This window comes from Stegodyphus dumicola, chromosome 5 (genome assembly GCF_044657685.1).
Source record: "Stegodyphus dumicola isolate Sdum_Otavi_A_Nest chromosome 5, ASM4465768v1".
NCBI classification, from domain to species: domain Eukaryota; kingdom Metazoa; phylum Arthropoda; class Arachnida; order Araneae; family Eresidae; genus Stegodyphus; species Stegodyphus dumicola.
Window position 1 is genome coordinate 21,429,644 of NC_140772.1, and position 15,699 is coordinate 21,445,342.

General features: G+C 33.9%; 1 protein-coding gene across 4 annotated transcripts in view; it reads left to right on the forward strand.

Annotated features, from left to right (window-relative positions):
- The window catches only part of LOC118197475 (protein still life, isoform SIF type 1-like), a 325,495-nt gene that overhangs the window by 225,759 nt on the left and 84,037 nt on the right, over positions 1–15,699 (forward strand). For all 4 annotated transcript variants that reach the window (XM_085816492.1, XM_085816494.1, XM_085816495.1 and 1 more), the window contains 3 exons: positions 6,286–6,425; positions 11,036–11,303; positions 14,714–14,857. In XM_085816492.1, coding sequence (XP_085672618.1) covers positions 6,286–6,425; positions 11,036–11,303; positions 14,714–14,857 — 552 coding nt within the window. The remainder of the gene's footprint in view (positions 1–6,285; positions 6,426–11,035; positions 11,304–14,713; positions 14,858–15,699) is intronic.

Below are 15,699 nucleotides of genomic sequence, written 5' to 3' on the forward strand. Positions count from 1 at the left end.
TGCTTTATGATTTAGTTAAAAAAATAAGAAATTTTGTTCATTTTTCTTTAATAATTTTATAAAAGCTCCTAGATTCATACTTCAAATAATAGCTCTAACTTTAGCTAAAAATTAGCTAATAATAGCTCTAATAATTAGCTATTAATTTTAATAACAGCTCTAATTTAATACATATTTCTTAAAATAAAATGAAGAAATAGCTCCTAGATTCATACTTCAAATAATAGCTCTAATTTTAGCTAAACATTAGCTAATAATAGCTCTAATAATTAGCTATTAATTTTAATAACAGCTCTAATTTAATACATATTTCTTAAAATAAAATGAAGAAACATTAAGCTAAAAGGAAATTCTGATGGAAGATCGAAGCATTTCTATGTCAATATATAATATTACAAACATAAGCTAACATTTTTAATACGAGCTGTATGTGTGATTTTTTTTTTTTTCAGAATTACTAAGAGCACAAAGATAGGTAATAGATATTCAGTTTTGACATTATAATGAATTCCTTTGAAATAAAATTATGTTTTCTTTATAATAAGTGCAGCGTATTTCTGATTCTGGTCACATAATATTGTGTTGATGTATGATTTATAAAGAATGATTATAAGATAACAAATGAGAAGTTAATTGCAGCGTTGTTTCAAAATAATTCTTGTAAAATGAATTAATTTCTAGTAAAAATGAATTAATTTCCGAATAATTTCATTGGTATTAGGTATTTTATACAAAGACTGGATGCTTGAAGATCAAACTAACCACTTACATTTACACTGCTTCAAACTAGTAGAATTCAAAATAAAATTTTCATCTCAAAATATATTTCCATAAACAGTTTTGTTATAGTTTATATCGTACCTACTTTTAAGGCATTAAAAAACCTTAATTGTAAAAATCTGTTCTAGTTAACTGTACACGAGAGATATAATTCTATAAAGTATTTTCTTCCTTCTTTCTGCATGCTTTGGTGGTGTAAAGCTAGCACACTCAGCGCGTATTCGAGAGGTCCAGATTCGAGTCCCGTGGAGAGCGTTGCTCATTTTTCGTGTTCCCTTCTTCAATGTCTCTTCAGTGGCGCACGAACTAAAAAAGGTGGTGGGTCATGATTCTTCACCATCAGGATTTGGCGACTGGATCCCCTAATCCCCAGTCGCCCTTTAAAAGGAGGAGTATATAAGATATTTTCTCCATCCTTTCTACATGCCTTCGTGGTGTAATGGTAGCACACTCGGCGGGTATTCGAGAGGTGCAAATAGTCTCGGTGAGGGTATTGCTTATTTTTCGTATTTTCTATTTCAAAAATCCTAATGCTTCTACAGTTCTATATAATACGAAAGAAATGCAAAAATGGAACTCTATCGTTAAGGAGACACAGCATAAGCCTATGAAGACATTTAAAATTTGGCAGATTGAGCGATTGATTAAGTTTGAATACTTTGACGACTAAGTGTGGTGGCCGCTTTAACATAGAAGCACACAAAAACCTTGAAATTTCACAATTTGTCATCCTCTAATTGGAAATAATCACTCTAATTTTAAAAATTGCATTTCCTGTGTTAGGGTTGAAGTCCATTTTGCTAGACCACCTACTTCAGCTGAGGACAATGTCTACCAAATCTGAGATTTGGTACTTAGCTATTGTCGTTTAATAGTTAGGGAGATTACTGAATCAATTTTTGCATGATATGAATCCTGTTAAGCAACTTTGAAGAACCAAATTTAGGTGCATCAAATTGTGGTCCATCCCTTTTCGGAAACGTGGATCGAACAACTGAAAGTTAAATGAGTAACGCTTTAATTGTAAACCGAGAAAGAAAGGTGTCGTCCCAAAATTAAGCAAAAATTGATAGTTTTCCTCAATTACCTCGGTATACCTCATGTGGTTTTTCAAATTTTCCAAACTTTAAGGAATCAAATATTATTTGAGTATTTCTCAGCGTTTAAGTTAAACGACCTGAACTGAAACTAGATAGCTCATGTGGTTTTGTACCGGGATAATGCACCTGCTCCCAGTACTCTTGTTGATTGTTATAAGATATTTCTCCAGCCTTCTTAGCATTCGTAGTGTAGTCGTCTGTGCGCTGGGCGCGTATTACAGAGATCGGTGGTTCGACTCCCGGGGAGGGCGTTGCTCATTTTTCATCACTCCTGCTTTAAAAAATATCTAATGCCTCTACAATGTTTTAGCCATAAAGGCATCAAATGGAGATCCGCAAGCTTTATATTCGCTTGTTATTGCATCCTATGATTTTTTTCGTAGTTTCATAGTTAAAACTGTAACCAAGGCGGACACCATTTAGAGTTTACTACCACTAAGAAATTTCGTACATATCTTAAAGGGACTCTAAAACTTTTTCGAAGATTGGGAGAACTTTGGCATAAATGCATCTCAGTTAGAGATGGATTACGTTGAAGGGCATGTGATAAATATCGAGCAATAAATTAAAATCTTGTATTTATTAAATCGGACTCCATAAGTTTCATCATAGTAGTAAATTATAAACAGTATGCAGCACAACAACTTGCAAGACCAGGAATTTGGTAAACTACATTGCAGAATAAACAATTTAAATACTAACTTGTGGTAGCAGAAAGTAGCATAATGGAAGAATAAAAATGGAAACATTAGACTGTAGATTGTTCTAACCTCAAATAATAATCGAAGAGATCTGTACTAAATATGTAACATGTGTATTCGAAATGTCTTTTTATTCATTATAATAATCTTGCAGAGACTCAAAAATTATCATTTTGGATGCAATATAAATTAAATTTACTTTAATTTATTTCTATTAGTTACAATATTAAAATAATAATAAAAAAGGCTTAAGTTATTAAAAAATAATATACTTTCTTTCAAATCGCTTAGTTTGTTAAACAACTACAAAGCAATTCATAATTTTAAGTTTTGCCGTTGGCAATAATCAGAGAACTGAACGCATGAGAACTTTTGGAAGATACATTATCGTTAAATCTTATGTCCCAAGCAAAGGCAACACTAAATAAAAGATATATGAATAGTAGCGCAATGTAATATAAGAAACGGGAATGGCCAAAAATTTTGAAAAGGCTCTCTTAAAGATCATTCCTGACGACAAAAAGATCGGCATCTAATCACGAAAGAAAAATTACTGCATCCTCGATTCCAGGAAATAAATGATTCAGGGGACAGATTTCTCTCTCCGCCGAGTTTATGATTCACAGTCTATTTTGCTCGTGAGTCAAAGTTTTTAGTTGCGTCTTTCCAACATTTCTTGACTGTTACGTTATGTTGTGTTGCCATTCATTAATTATAAAAGTGATTTGGCAAGTACTGCCATTGTACAAAGCATAAAATCTTTACTTTAACAATTAAATTATCTTCTATATGCGCTAGCAAACATATTGCCATATGTCAAAAGATAAGATTTTTAAATTAACTTTCAGATTTAACGATTCTGTAACTGATGACCAATCTGAGCGCTTTAAAAGCAATAAATACATTTCTTAACGATCATAACTATCTAATTTAAATTTTCAATTTATATTTTAATAATATATTAAACTAATGCAATTTAAGTACATTAAATTTATGATATGTACAACTGGTAATTATTCGTTTTAATGTGTATGAGTGTGTATGTATGATATATACACCTTGCTATATATTTAAAATATATAAATGTCTCGTGTCATTTTATACAAAATTTTAATATTTTCTCTTTTTTTGGTGTCATTAGTAGATATTAAAATTTAAGTTTAAATTTTTTATGAAACGAAATATGAATTTTTTTGAAGTTTATAATTAAATTTCATAAAAATACATTAAAATCTTCTTAAACATAGCATTTTATATCCCGTAATTATAATCTGAAAATTTCAATTTCCAGGAAGTTTTTGTACAGAAAAAAGTAAAAATCCGTACATTTATTTGTAAGTAATCCTAATATGGTAAAACGTCGTCAAGTATACTTAAACATTTTTTTTGTTTTACTTTTATCAGACCCTTATTGTATTATATTTAGATGAATAGACTATGTTACTGATTTTTAACGAATAACTTACTCCAGATCTGTTTACAGAAAGGGGCAGTTAATGTTGTATAATCTAATCTTAAAGCCTAAAACTTTCTAACAAATCTAACGTAACATGGTACTAAAAAAACTGCCACCATTGTAAAACTTAACAAGAGTCTAAATGGATGTCAAGAATTATAATTAGGTAAAATATTTGCTTGGAATTATGACTTCATGGTGTAAGAAACCGAAAACGATAAAAACTTAATTTTTTACTGAGACAAACAGTAACAAACCCGCACACATACTGTTAAGTAATAATAAAAGTGTCAACCATATTTATAGATATTAGTTTACAAAGATAAAAATTTATATTTTAACTCTTTCTGAATTCTCAACTAAGAATAGGGAGTCAAATAACACTTATTATATAAGAGTTCTGGGTTCCTAAAAGTAGTTTTTATTAATAATTTAATTACCATGGATAGAATCAAAATACTCAATATTTATTCAGCATCATTTTAGCTCGCTTAGTTATAAATGAACTTTCGCATCATTTATCAGTATGTCACCTTCGAAATTTTGATATACGTACCATTTTATAGCCCACCAACGACCGAGCCGCTAAGCACTAATAGTTCGGTCCGGGGTTCGAATCCTGGCGAATGGGCTGGCTGCATGGGCGTTTTTGTGATTTTCTCCATGTATAGCTTGTATACGAGTTAGTATTCCTTAAAAAGACCTCCATGGCGCATCCCTTTCTTTCCGTACACTGCCTAAGGGTGGAGAACGTAATAAGTAAAAAACAAATACCATGTTGTATCGGTAATTGTAGTTTTTTATTATAAATAAATCTGCATAATTTTAGAGAGATATGTGCTGTAAAAAACAATGAAAATGATAGAGCTGAAATAAAATTCATAACAGTTATAATAAAACCTTATTATGTGAGCTTGAAAAAGGCTTATTTATGTATCATAAATATTTCTATGTAATGCATATAAACAGCAATGCTCACTTTTAAGAATTTTTTTAAATTTTTTACAAGACACTTACACGTTACTGGGCAATTTTAGGTCTGACTTTTCCTAAAAGACAGAATCTTAGATGTGGATACTCTTGTGTCAGAATTCAAACACGTTTGTTTGAAATTTCGTTGATAAAGTCATCCACTGAGCTTCATTTGAAAACTTTTAGTTTGACATTTTAAAGCTTATAGCAGTGCCAATGAAATTTTAAAATACCTAAAATATGTCACATGTACTTGACAAAAATATTTCATGAAGACTGCTTCAGTTACTAAAATAAAAGAGAGATAGATAAAGAAATGAAATGGAACGAAAGGAAAATTGGTAAGAAATCTACCACAAAGTTATGCTTATCAGCTTAAGGGGACTCGTACACCTTAAAACCCATAAGATGTTCGAATAAGTGACTGTTGCAAGAATTGGGATAACTTATTTATTTCAAAAGCAATTACTACCAACTTTTTACAGCTAATTACATAATATAGCTGCTCTCTGAAATAGTAATCAGAAAGTTTCTGTTGCCACAAATATTTTAATAATTTAATCCGCTTTGTGGCAACATTTTTCGTCATGTTTCCAACTTGCGCGCACAGTTTAAAACATTCTGTTTCATAATTTAATTCCATGTTTAATATATAGCTTTTATAACATTTGGAAACTACTGTGAACCTGAAATTCTAAAAATTTCATGTTAAATTTTTATTTTGAGTTGAGTTTATAAAATGTATTTTATTAACAAAATTTTTAATGTTTTCTTCCATAAAATTTTTCAATATTAAAATATTCATCAGATTGCTGGTTCAGTTAGAAAATAGTGCCCATATAAAGAATTCCATCAAATTTCAAGTATGTACCATTAGCCATTTTTAAAATATCATGCGCGCAAGGAGGAAACATGGCGAAATATTTGTCACAAAGAGGATTAAATTACAAAAATATTTGTGGCAAGACAACTTTCTGGTTACTAGTTTCCAAAGCAGCTATATTATGTAGTCAGCTGTAAAAAGTTGGAAGTAATTGCTTTTAAAATAAATAAAATATCCCAATTCTTGCAACAGTCACATATTCGAAGATCATGAGGGGTTTAAGGTGTATAAGTCCCCTTAAGGTCTGGATGGATCGTTCAAAGTTTTTTAAAACGAAATTTAGTCCATATGTTTTAAAGTAAATTATGAAAAATGATACAACATACTGAGAAATTTTAATTATTTTTAAGTTAAACAGACTGCTTAGTAACTGTTGTTTTCTTTTCCGTTTAGATGTCAGACGATGATCGTCTATCACTAACAACAGCTCTGAGTGAAGAGGAAGACGGCGAAGCCAGAAATTCTCCCTATAGAGCTAGATCCGGATCGGCCGCTGCATCGTTCAACTGCACGGGAGCGGTACGAAAAGCTGGGTGAGTATTGTTTTGTTGACTAATGCTCCTTTTTGTCTGACCTAAAACCATCCCAAGCCCACGAAATTCCTCGTCGTAAGGAGCGCAATATGACGCCTCACTCTGGCAACAACCTTGAGTACCCTACAGGTGAAAGTGGGACTTTGCTCAGTTCCGTCCCCAATTTCGATTGAGAGCATCCTGGAGCGACAGGTCCAGGGTTCTCCCACCGCTCCTCCTCTACAACTAGTCTCTTGAGGAGATTTTCTACTTGACTCATATTTAGAGTACCCCCATGCCGCTATATTGTTACGAAATGTACAGGCACGGTAGGATGGCTTCCCCGCAAAGCAATTCTAGGGTTACCATAAAATGGCAAGAGAAAGCAGGGTTGCCACATTTGGTGAAAAATCGTCTATTTGGCGATATTTGGCGACAAAATTGGCGATATACCATTGACGGATGGAGAACCTTCTGTAACGAATTCTCACCGGTTTAGCCCAGAATGTTCTCGAACACAAGCCGAAAGCTATATAAAATCTGCTGGTCCGCAGTCAGTCGGTGTGTGTGTGTGCCTCGTCTAGAGTGCGAGTTAGTTAATATCGAGTTGGTGTCTCGTCTAGCGAGTCAATCCCTGCGGAGTCGATTGAGTTGACAGCCGGGCAGCGAATGCCGAGTGGGTTATCGAGTGCACCGAACGAGTCTGTTAGTGTATCGCGGTCAGTGCATCGTCAAGAGACCGTGTTGAGCTCCGGGAACGACTGAACCGAAGAGTCGGGAGCTGTGTTCATGTGTCGTCGAGTGCATCGCGAGCTGTAGCGTGGCTAAAATTATTGAGCCTTCTAAGCGGGCCTCAACATGAGCTTTTGGGAGTCAGAGGTGGAGGAAAAATATAGGAAGTTTAACTAGAAAAGCCAAGATAGAGTCTCGATAGTACGTGGAGTTCCGAGAACGACCAAGCAGAATCGGATGCTGTAGTCTGGTCTTTTGCAGGAAGCTGTCACCGTTATTGCCTGACAGTGTGAAGGCTGTGTCGCTGATTGTTCCCGCGTGTTTTTGGTAGATCTTCGACGACTGTAAAAAGTGTTTTTGGAGCTGTCCTGATTAACATTGGCTAAATAAAAGTGTGTTTCGATACTTCATCAAGTGTCGTCGTTATTCACTCCAAATCTACGAACCCCGTACGAAGGTGAAGGAAGAAAATAACGTAAGAACTGGTGTTAGAAGAAGGAAAAAACGTAACAATATTTACAAACACTTCCTTCTCCGGGATTCGAACCCGGCCCTTCGGCACGTCAGTCAGCGACTTTAACCACTACACCACTTGGGCGGCTGGGTACGTATAGTGAAACTTTGTACCAGCAGTTTCGTGCAATGATCATATCTTATGCTTGAAATTACCTACCAAATGTATACCGGTTCTGCTGCCTAATTTTTTTTTAATCTTCCGTATACGGTAAAGAAGTGATTGCATCAGATATAATTGATTGTTTCTAAATAGAGCAATCTGAAGAAATGCAAATAAGACTCTTCGGAGTAATCTTCTATCAGACATTTTTTGACTACGAGTTCTCCAAAATTCAAAATTAGGAAAAATAAGCAGCATTAGGTCAGTGTAGATTTTACTCAATTTTGAGATTTCGAAGTCGATTGACCCTCGATATGTGACAAATGCTTGGTAATTCGCTAGATTACTGAAATTCAATATTGAATATTTAAATATCACTGAAAACTAATAACTCGGCGAATTATTGTCTAAGTAAGTTCCTTCCTATTCTGAATAAAACAATGTATGCAGATGTTTTTACATTGTGAACCATTCAATATCTATATCACCTCGAGATACGAATTGAATTGGTTCCAGCATTGAGCTCGTATACCGAATTTCTCGTATCTAAAAGCAAACTTCCCCATTGAAAATAATAGAAATCCAGTTATACCGTTTCACACCCCAAATTCACACCAACTCTCATTGCCATCTCATCTTCTGTCAACGTACTTGGTGTTTTTTGGAGAAGGTCAAAGTCAGCTTCTCGTTAATCCACACCAACAATAACTTTCTACGAGTTTTGGATGGTGTTTGGATGTAACGGTTAACTTCTATGACCACATCAAATTTTAAGTGCGGATCGTCAATGTCAAATGGCCGTAAGTCTTCGTTAATTCCGTCACTCTTAAACCACTCTCATGTTTATCTATGATTTCTTTTTTAGCTTCAACGACCGTGCTTTCCTTCATTTTCTTTGCGGCACTATCTGAGGCAACAATTTTCTTGGCAGGCATCATAAAATAATTATTTTCTTATTAAAAGTAAAAAACAATTAACTCACAAGCGCACAGACACGTAGATCAAAGAACAATGAATGATCTGACGAGGGAATTCCTCGAGTCGAGACGGATCGGGAAATGCGCGACGCATACCAACAGCCTGGCTCGCTGTTCGTTATTCGAGTCAATACTCGTATTTAGAAACGAATTTTTCGCTTATGCTTTCCTCGCATCTCGGATTTCTCGTATACAGAGGTGCTCGTATCTCAAAGTTCCGCTGTACAAAATTAACTTCTGCTCAGTATACATCTAATAGAATTTATGATATAATTCTTGATAATTCTTGATACTTTTATCTTTTTATATTAATGCGTCTTAAGATTGTTAGTGGTAAGTGTAAAATGCCATATATCACTGGCATGCATCAAACGCAATTAAAATCAATCATAAGTTGAAAATACACTCTAACTTATTTACTATCAAATTATTTTTAGTCCAAAGGGGCAATTTGCCCAGAAGGACTATAAATATCGTTTTGGCATTTTGCATTGGTTCATTTTCTACGTTGTTTCACTTTTCAAATTGTTGCCACCAATATTATCGCCTGTATTATATTTAAAAATATTAAATAATGAAGATTCTGCGTAAATATATGTATGTTTCTCGCATTGTGATAAAACAACAGTATCTAGAGCCATCCAATTTTGAATAGTGTAAGCGTGGAGATTTGTAGCGTGGAGAGTCTCGAGAGTACGTGGAATTCCGAGAACGACCGAGCCGAGTCGGAAGCTGTACTCTGGTGCTTTGCAGTTAAGCTGTCTCCACCGTTCTAGCCTGATAACCTGAAGGCTGTGTCGCTGATTGTTCCAGGGTGTTTATAGTAGTTCTTCGACGATTGTAACGTGATTTTGGAGCTGTTCTGATTAATATTGGCTAAATAAAGTGTTTCGATACTTCATCAATTGTCGTCGTTATTCACTCCAAATTCTCACGAACCCCGTACGAACGTGGAGGAAGGAAATGACGTAACACCTGGTGTCAGAAGTAGAAAAACGTAACAATATTTACATCGCCATGTTCTTAAACCTAATTTAGAATCACACCTAAACGTGGAATATAAATCAGTTTACTGGTCTCAAAGATGTAAAGTAAGCAAAAATTTCTGATGAAAATCATCAATGAAAAACAAAACGAATTACAGTTGCTGCATATTTTAACTGAAATTTGTACAAGTCGATACACCTGCTGAAAACAATATGCCTTTGGTAATGAAGCGGAATTCAGCTACTCTCTGCTTGTATTTAACAATGTAATATTGGTTATAATAGTTAAGATGTGATTTTTTCTTACTCTAGAAAATAATATTGCCAAATCAAATTCCATTTTATTGGCTTGTGAATACATATATTCTGGAGGAACACTCCACTGTTTTCATTAAATGATTATGTGATACGTATATCTTATTACGAACGAAAATCTAGAATTTTCTTCAACAAGGATAGACAAGATATTGAAAAGTTTGAAAATATAGATTCTTATACGATAAAAAGTATGCATTTTAATATACTGTTGAGTTCTACAGGTTCGTGGATTTAGAGTGAGTGATGACAACACTTGTTGAAGGATCAAAACACAATTTATTCACCAGTATTACACAGGAGAGTTCCAAAAACATGTTTGCAGTGCTCAAAAAAACTGCGATAAACACGCTGAAACAATCAGGAACATAGCCTTCAGGCTATAACGGTGAAAATAGCTTCATGGCAAAGCACTAAAGTACAGCTCCCGACTCAGTCGATTGCTCTCGAGCTATTATCTGAACTCAAGAGACTACTACTGAACTCAATGTATTCTTCTACTCCGTATACAGGCGGGCATACATAGCTTTTTGACCTGCCTTCGAGAACATTTTCGGGAAAGCCGGTAAGGATTCGTTCTAGAGTGTTCTTATTCCGTCTATGGCATATCGCCAGTTTTGTCGCCAAATTGACGATTTCGCTCGAAATCTGGCAACCCTGCCTTTCCTTGCTTGTTTCTGGCAGTCCTAACCCCGCTTTGCCGGGAAGCTGTCTTACCGCAGTTGGGCATTCCGTAACAATACATATTTTAATGTATAATCCTACCTATATTTTATAGAACTACTAGATAAGACACAAAGCTTGACTGTAGTGCATATTACTCTTATTTTAGTTTTGAATCTTCAGCATCGTTCTGCATTTTCTTTTAGTAATTAATGAGTTAATGATATATTTTGTTGTAAGTAACAGCATTAAAAGAGTAATTTCATTGTGTATATAATAATGAGAGATTCAGCAATATAGTTGTAGATATTAAACTCATGACACATTTAACATAACTTATAGGTTCCTCAGCGTTAAGAAGTGGCTATTACGTAAAAAACAACAGGTGGAGCTTGCTCGGAAGAGAGGTTGGAAGGGATATTGGGTATGTCTGAAGGGCACGACGCTGCTGTTCTATCCTTGTGACAATAGGGACAACAGGGCAATAGACAGCGCTCCCAAACACCTCATCATAGTGGATGGAGCTATCATGCAACCTATACCAGAACATCCAAAAAGAGATTACATCTTTTGTCTTAGCACAGCATTTGGCGACGCTTATTTATTTCAGGTAATTTCCTTTATATTTTTCTAAACGCTTGCCTCCTAAATTGCCTCATATTCCTATTGCATGCAATTTTAGTATCCTATACGTAATGAGTATTTTACTTCTGTATTATGTAAGTTTTTACAATTTAAATTTGTTACTCTTTTAAAACTGGTAATTTGAATTTTAAAAGTGAAATATGACGCCCTGAGTCAGAGTGAGGTAAAAGATATATATGCCAAATTTCAAGAAGATTGGATAATATTGAGGGTTTGCAGACACTGATCATTTTTACCTCAAACTAGTGAAATTTCGAATATTGAAGTGTTTTGTAATTAATGGGCTTCTCGTGTATTTCTTTCCTTGGCCGCAATCTTTCAAAACTTACCCTGTCTCCAGCTATTTTTTACCGAGCTCTGGTGATCAATAGATATAAAATGGCAAAGAAAATCGAAAGAGTCACTCTTTGAAAATCCTCTTCATCTGCTCTTGCATTGGGATAGTAAAATGTTGCCTTCAGTTGCCCATGGGGTGTCAAAACTTAGGAAGACAGAGTTGCGATTTTAGTGACTGGCAAAGGTTTTTGAACATTTGCTTGGCGTATCTGTTTCCCTGAAAGGCACTGGTGTGCAAACTAGTTCTTTGGGAGGCGAACCGATTTGGTCTACGTGACAATATCGTCGGCATGTCTTTTGATATCGCAGCATCTAATACAGGACTGATCCAAGGAGCATGTACCAGAATTGCAAGGGAGTTCGGATGATCGTTATTGTGACGCCTTGCTTATCATCACACCCATGAACTAATTTTGAAAAGAGTATTTACCACTTGAGGCATACCATCAAGTGGACCTAATATCCAGATTTTTTTGAAGTTCCACAGTCTGTGGACTTGGCATGATGAAAAGTCATATATGATAATGTTGGATAAAGAAAGTCCCGTTCAAGGCTGTTAGAACAACGAGTGAAAATGGTTTACTACATCCAAAATGTCTAAAAGACAGACGTCATCCAAGAGAAGACTAGAAGGAGTTATTACATGTCTCACTCCTGTATCTAGGAGGTTGCTGTCAAAACGACTTCAGTTTCAGGATCCCAGGAGCTCTGCTACAAGCAACATGTACGGCAGAAACACTTAAAATTGTCACTAAACAGTTGCTTAGACGATAGTTGAAAGGAATGAAAATGATTGCACATTTTGTGAGCCTCATGTATGTTCGAATTTTTCACGAGGCAGCTGTAAGCTAATGGGCCCCAAAGAAGGATTTGTATATGTTATAGCCTCTGAGCACTTCTTCTGAGCCTAGATGTAGACGTAATAAAAGTGTCACAGTTGCTAAGAGACACCTTCGTTATTTGTCAGAAACAATCTTAGGATTGGCATTTTTGGACGAACGTATTACTCAGGCTGATAAGGAAAATGCAACTAAAAGCTTTGAAACCAAACCCGAAAAGAAAAAGGAAATTAAACGATTAGAGGGTAAAAAACCTAGTTTTTGAAGGAAACGACCTGAGCCATTTCGTTACTAATAAAACAAAGACGTTCTTTGAATTGTTTGAGATGGACGACGTGACAGAATACTGCAATGATTCTCTAAGGAGCAGTGAACGTTCTTAGGGTGATCCATGACATCGCAGAAAGAGGAATTGCTCTGATAAAATAGTTTAAAGAATCGGTCAGGGACAAACGATAAAACACTCCTTGTTAAAGGTAGTCGTGCATCACAGAAAGAGTTTTGCCAAGAGAACAAAGGGCATTCAAAGTTGATTCGCTTATCATGGCTGCCTGTTAATCGTAGTGTCTAGTTTTAATATTATTTTAAGTTTGTGATTTCTAGTTTTCCAATAAAAAGTAATTAACATTAAAAAATCGTATTTTTTGGCTACTTTTACAAAGTGATTAAACAGTGCAACCCTATTATCCAATCGTCTTGAAATTTGACATATATATCTTTTGCATCACTGAAACATGGGGAGTAAGAATTTTACATTTTATTTTTGACCTTACAAAACTGAAACACCCTAATATATATGCGTTACTTATTGGTTATATTTGCATACTTTTCAATATAAAGGTACTGTCACCATTGAAATATGATATTTTCGCAAATTTTAATATCTTTCTTAGATACGTATTAATTTGAAAATTACAAACAGCTAACTAATAATAAAAAGCTGTTTGTGAATTATCGAGTTGATGATAAATATCGTAAAAGCTTTTTCATTAAATGGGATTTCTTTACTTAGTTACCAAATAAAATCTGCTTTTTGAAAACATTGTAATTACTTGGTCACTTATGCCGTGAGAAAAACGTTTTTTTCACTGGCAGCAGGATTATAATCTATTATCTCTGTCACGCTGATATTGATAATATGATTAATAAAGGGCTTTTCTAATTCCAGATATTACAGGCTTCTTTTGCATATTCCTTTTCTCATAATATCGAATTTCTCTTCGTACTATTTCGCACTACTTGTTTTTTGTCTTGCCATGGAAACTTTAAGACAACTATAATAATAATGATGATGGCCTTCTAAACTGAGGAATTAAAAAGGTTATTTTACACGACAAATCGATAAAGCGGTGATTTCCAAGAAATTTAATTAAAATTTTAGAAGTGCTTTATGTGTCAGTAATGACTTTTTCAAAGGTGAAATTTGCAGCCTTCGTCTAGAATGGATAGCGTTTTCAGAAATAATACCATTCAAAAAATAAAATATGCATTTTCTAATGAGGAAATTTAGTTTTATCTAGTGGAAACTTTACAGTCCTCAGCTGTAAATATATATTAAGAAGTAATACTGTGTAGATACTAGAAAAATCTGCATTTGTTATTTAAGGGAAAAAGCTGCTTTAAATAACTTTTATTCTAGGTGTATAAATGTATAACCTGAAAAGTTTCCTGAAATAAATGTATTTTGAAATGAATGCTTCTCTAGCGCTAAAACTCGAAGTTTTATTTATTTTATTGTTGCCAAAAAGTGAACAGGATTATTATATTAAATTAAAAGTTTATTACGTTTAAATTATAGATTTATTGCGTTATGATTTGCAAAGACAAGATAATATAGGACTTTCAACTCGCTAAATAGTTTTCTGTTAACTAATCTGAGTAGTTATACTGTTATAATAGTCTTTACAAGGTGTACCAATATTTTAGGAATTAGTAAATATTTGATATAGTTTATCAAATATTTGATGTTTATAAACATCGCTTTATATGATTCAGCTTAAAATAAGAAAACCTAGCTCATCGTTATTTGTGTCAAATGTTAGTGTTTTTATTATTAACATATATTAAATAAAATATCGTTTAGGGGTTACCGTCCTGTTCGACAGGCGTACTTTTATGCAAGAAATAAAATTTAAGATTTTGATATAAAAGATTATTTTGTACGATTATGGTGACATTTTCTTCCTCCAATTACTTTCAGGCACCTTGTCATGTCGAACTAGAGAACTGGATTAATAGCATCCACTGCGCATGTGCTGCAGCTTTCGCAAGGCATCGTGGGAAAACTGGGACTCTGCATTTGCTACAAGAGGAAATCTTCCGGTTGGAAAAGGAAATTGAATCGGTTAGAGTTTTGATTTCTTACTTGCAGACCTGATTGCAAGATCTAAAAGTTTTTGTTTCTTATATCTAGAATAGAGCTGTTTTATGGTATAATCATTTTAGATACCTTTCACATTGCTAAATTCTTTACCAAAAATGCAATAAAATGAAAAATGTCACTGAATTTAAAGTGTTTAAGAAATTAGAAAAAAAGAACTTGCACTAAAACAGTATGCAGCTTGGGAATTACAGTTAGCTGCAAGAGGCTATATTTTAGTTATTTTCAAAGGGGAATTGTTTAAAGTAATTGAGCATTTTCGATAAGATAATATAATCGAATATTCCACTCTAACATCTACCTTTCACATAATTACTTACATGAACATTCTCTTAAATTATAAGTTCATGTGTTGGAAACTGGCCAAAGTATTGCGAAGAATGGATAAAGAAACTGCTGTGCTGAGTAAACAGCTTAGCGTGTTACTTATCAGTATCAGTCAATTATTATACATGTATCAGCTAATTTATTTTTCCATACTTTGCATATTTAAATCATTTTATACGTCCTCAAGTGATATTGCATGTTTCAGTTTACTAAATGCAGTGCTATATATTTTCGAGCAATAGAAATTTAACTTATTACGCCTAATTAATCTACTTTTCCTCTCATCATTACCAACTGTTAATATTTAGAAATATCAGTACTAAATACGGACGATATAACAAAGCTAAAATATAACGACTATAGTTTTCACTCTCTCTTAAAGACTTCTATCACATGTTTAATTACTGTGTAGGGATTTATATTTATTTTGAATAAACAGTTAAATTTATGCTTATGCTTTCTTTCCTATAAGCCTTCAT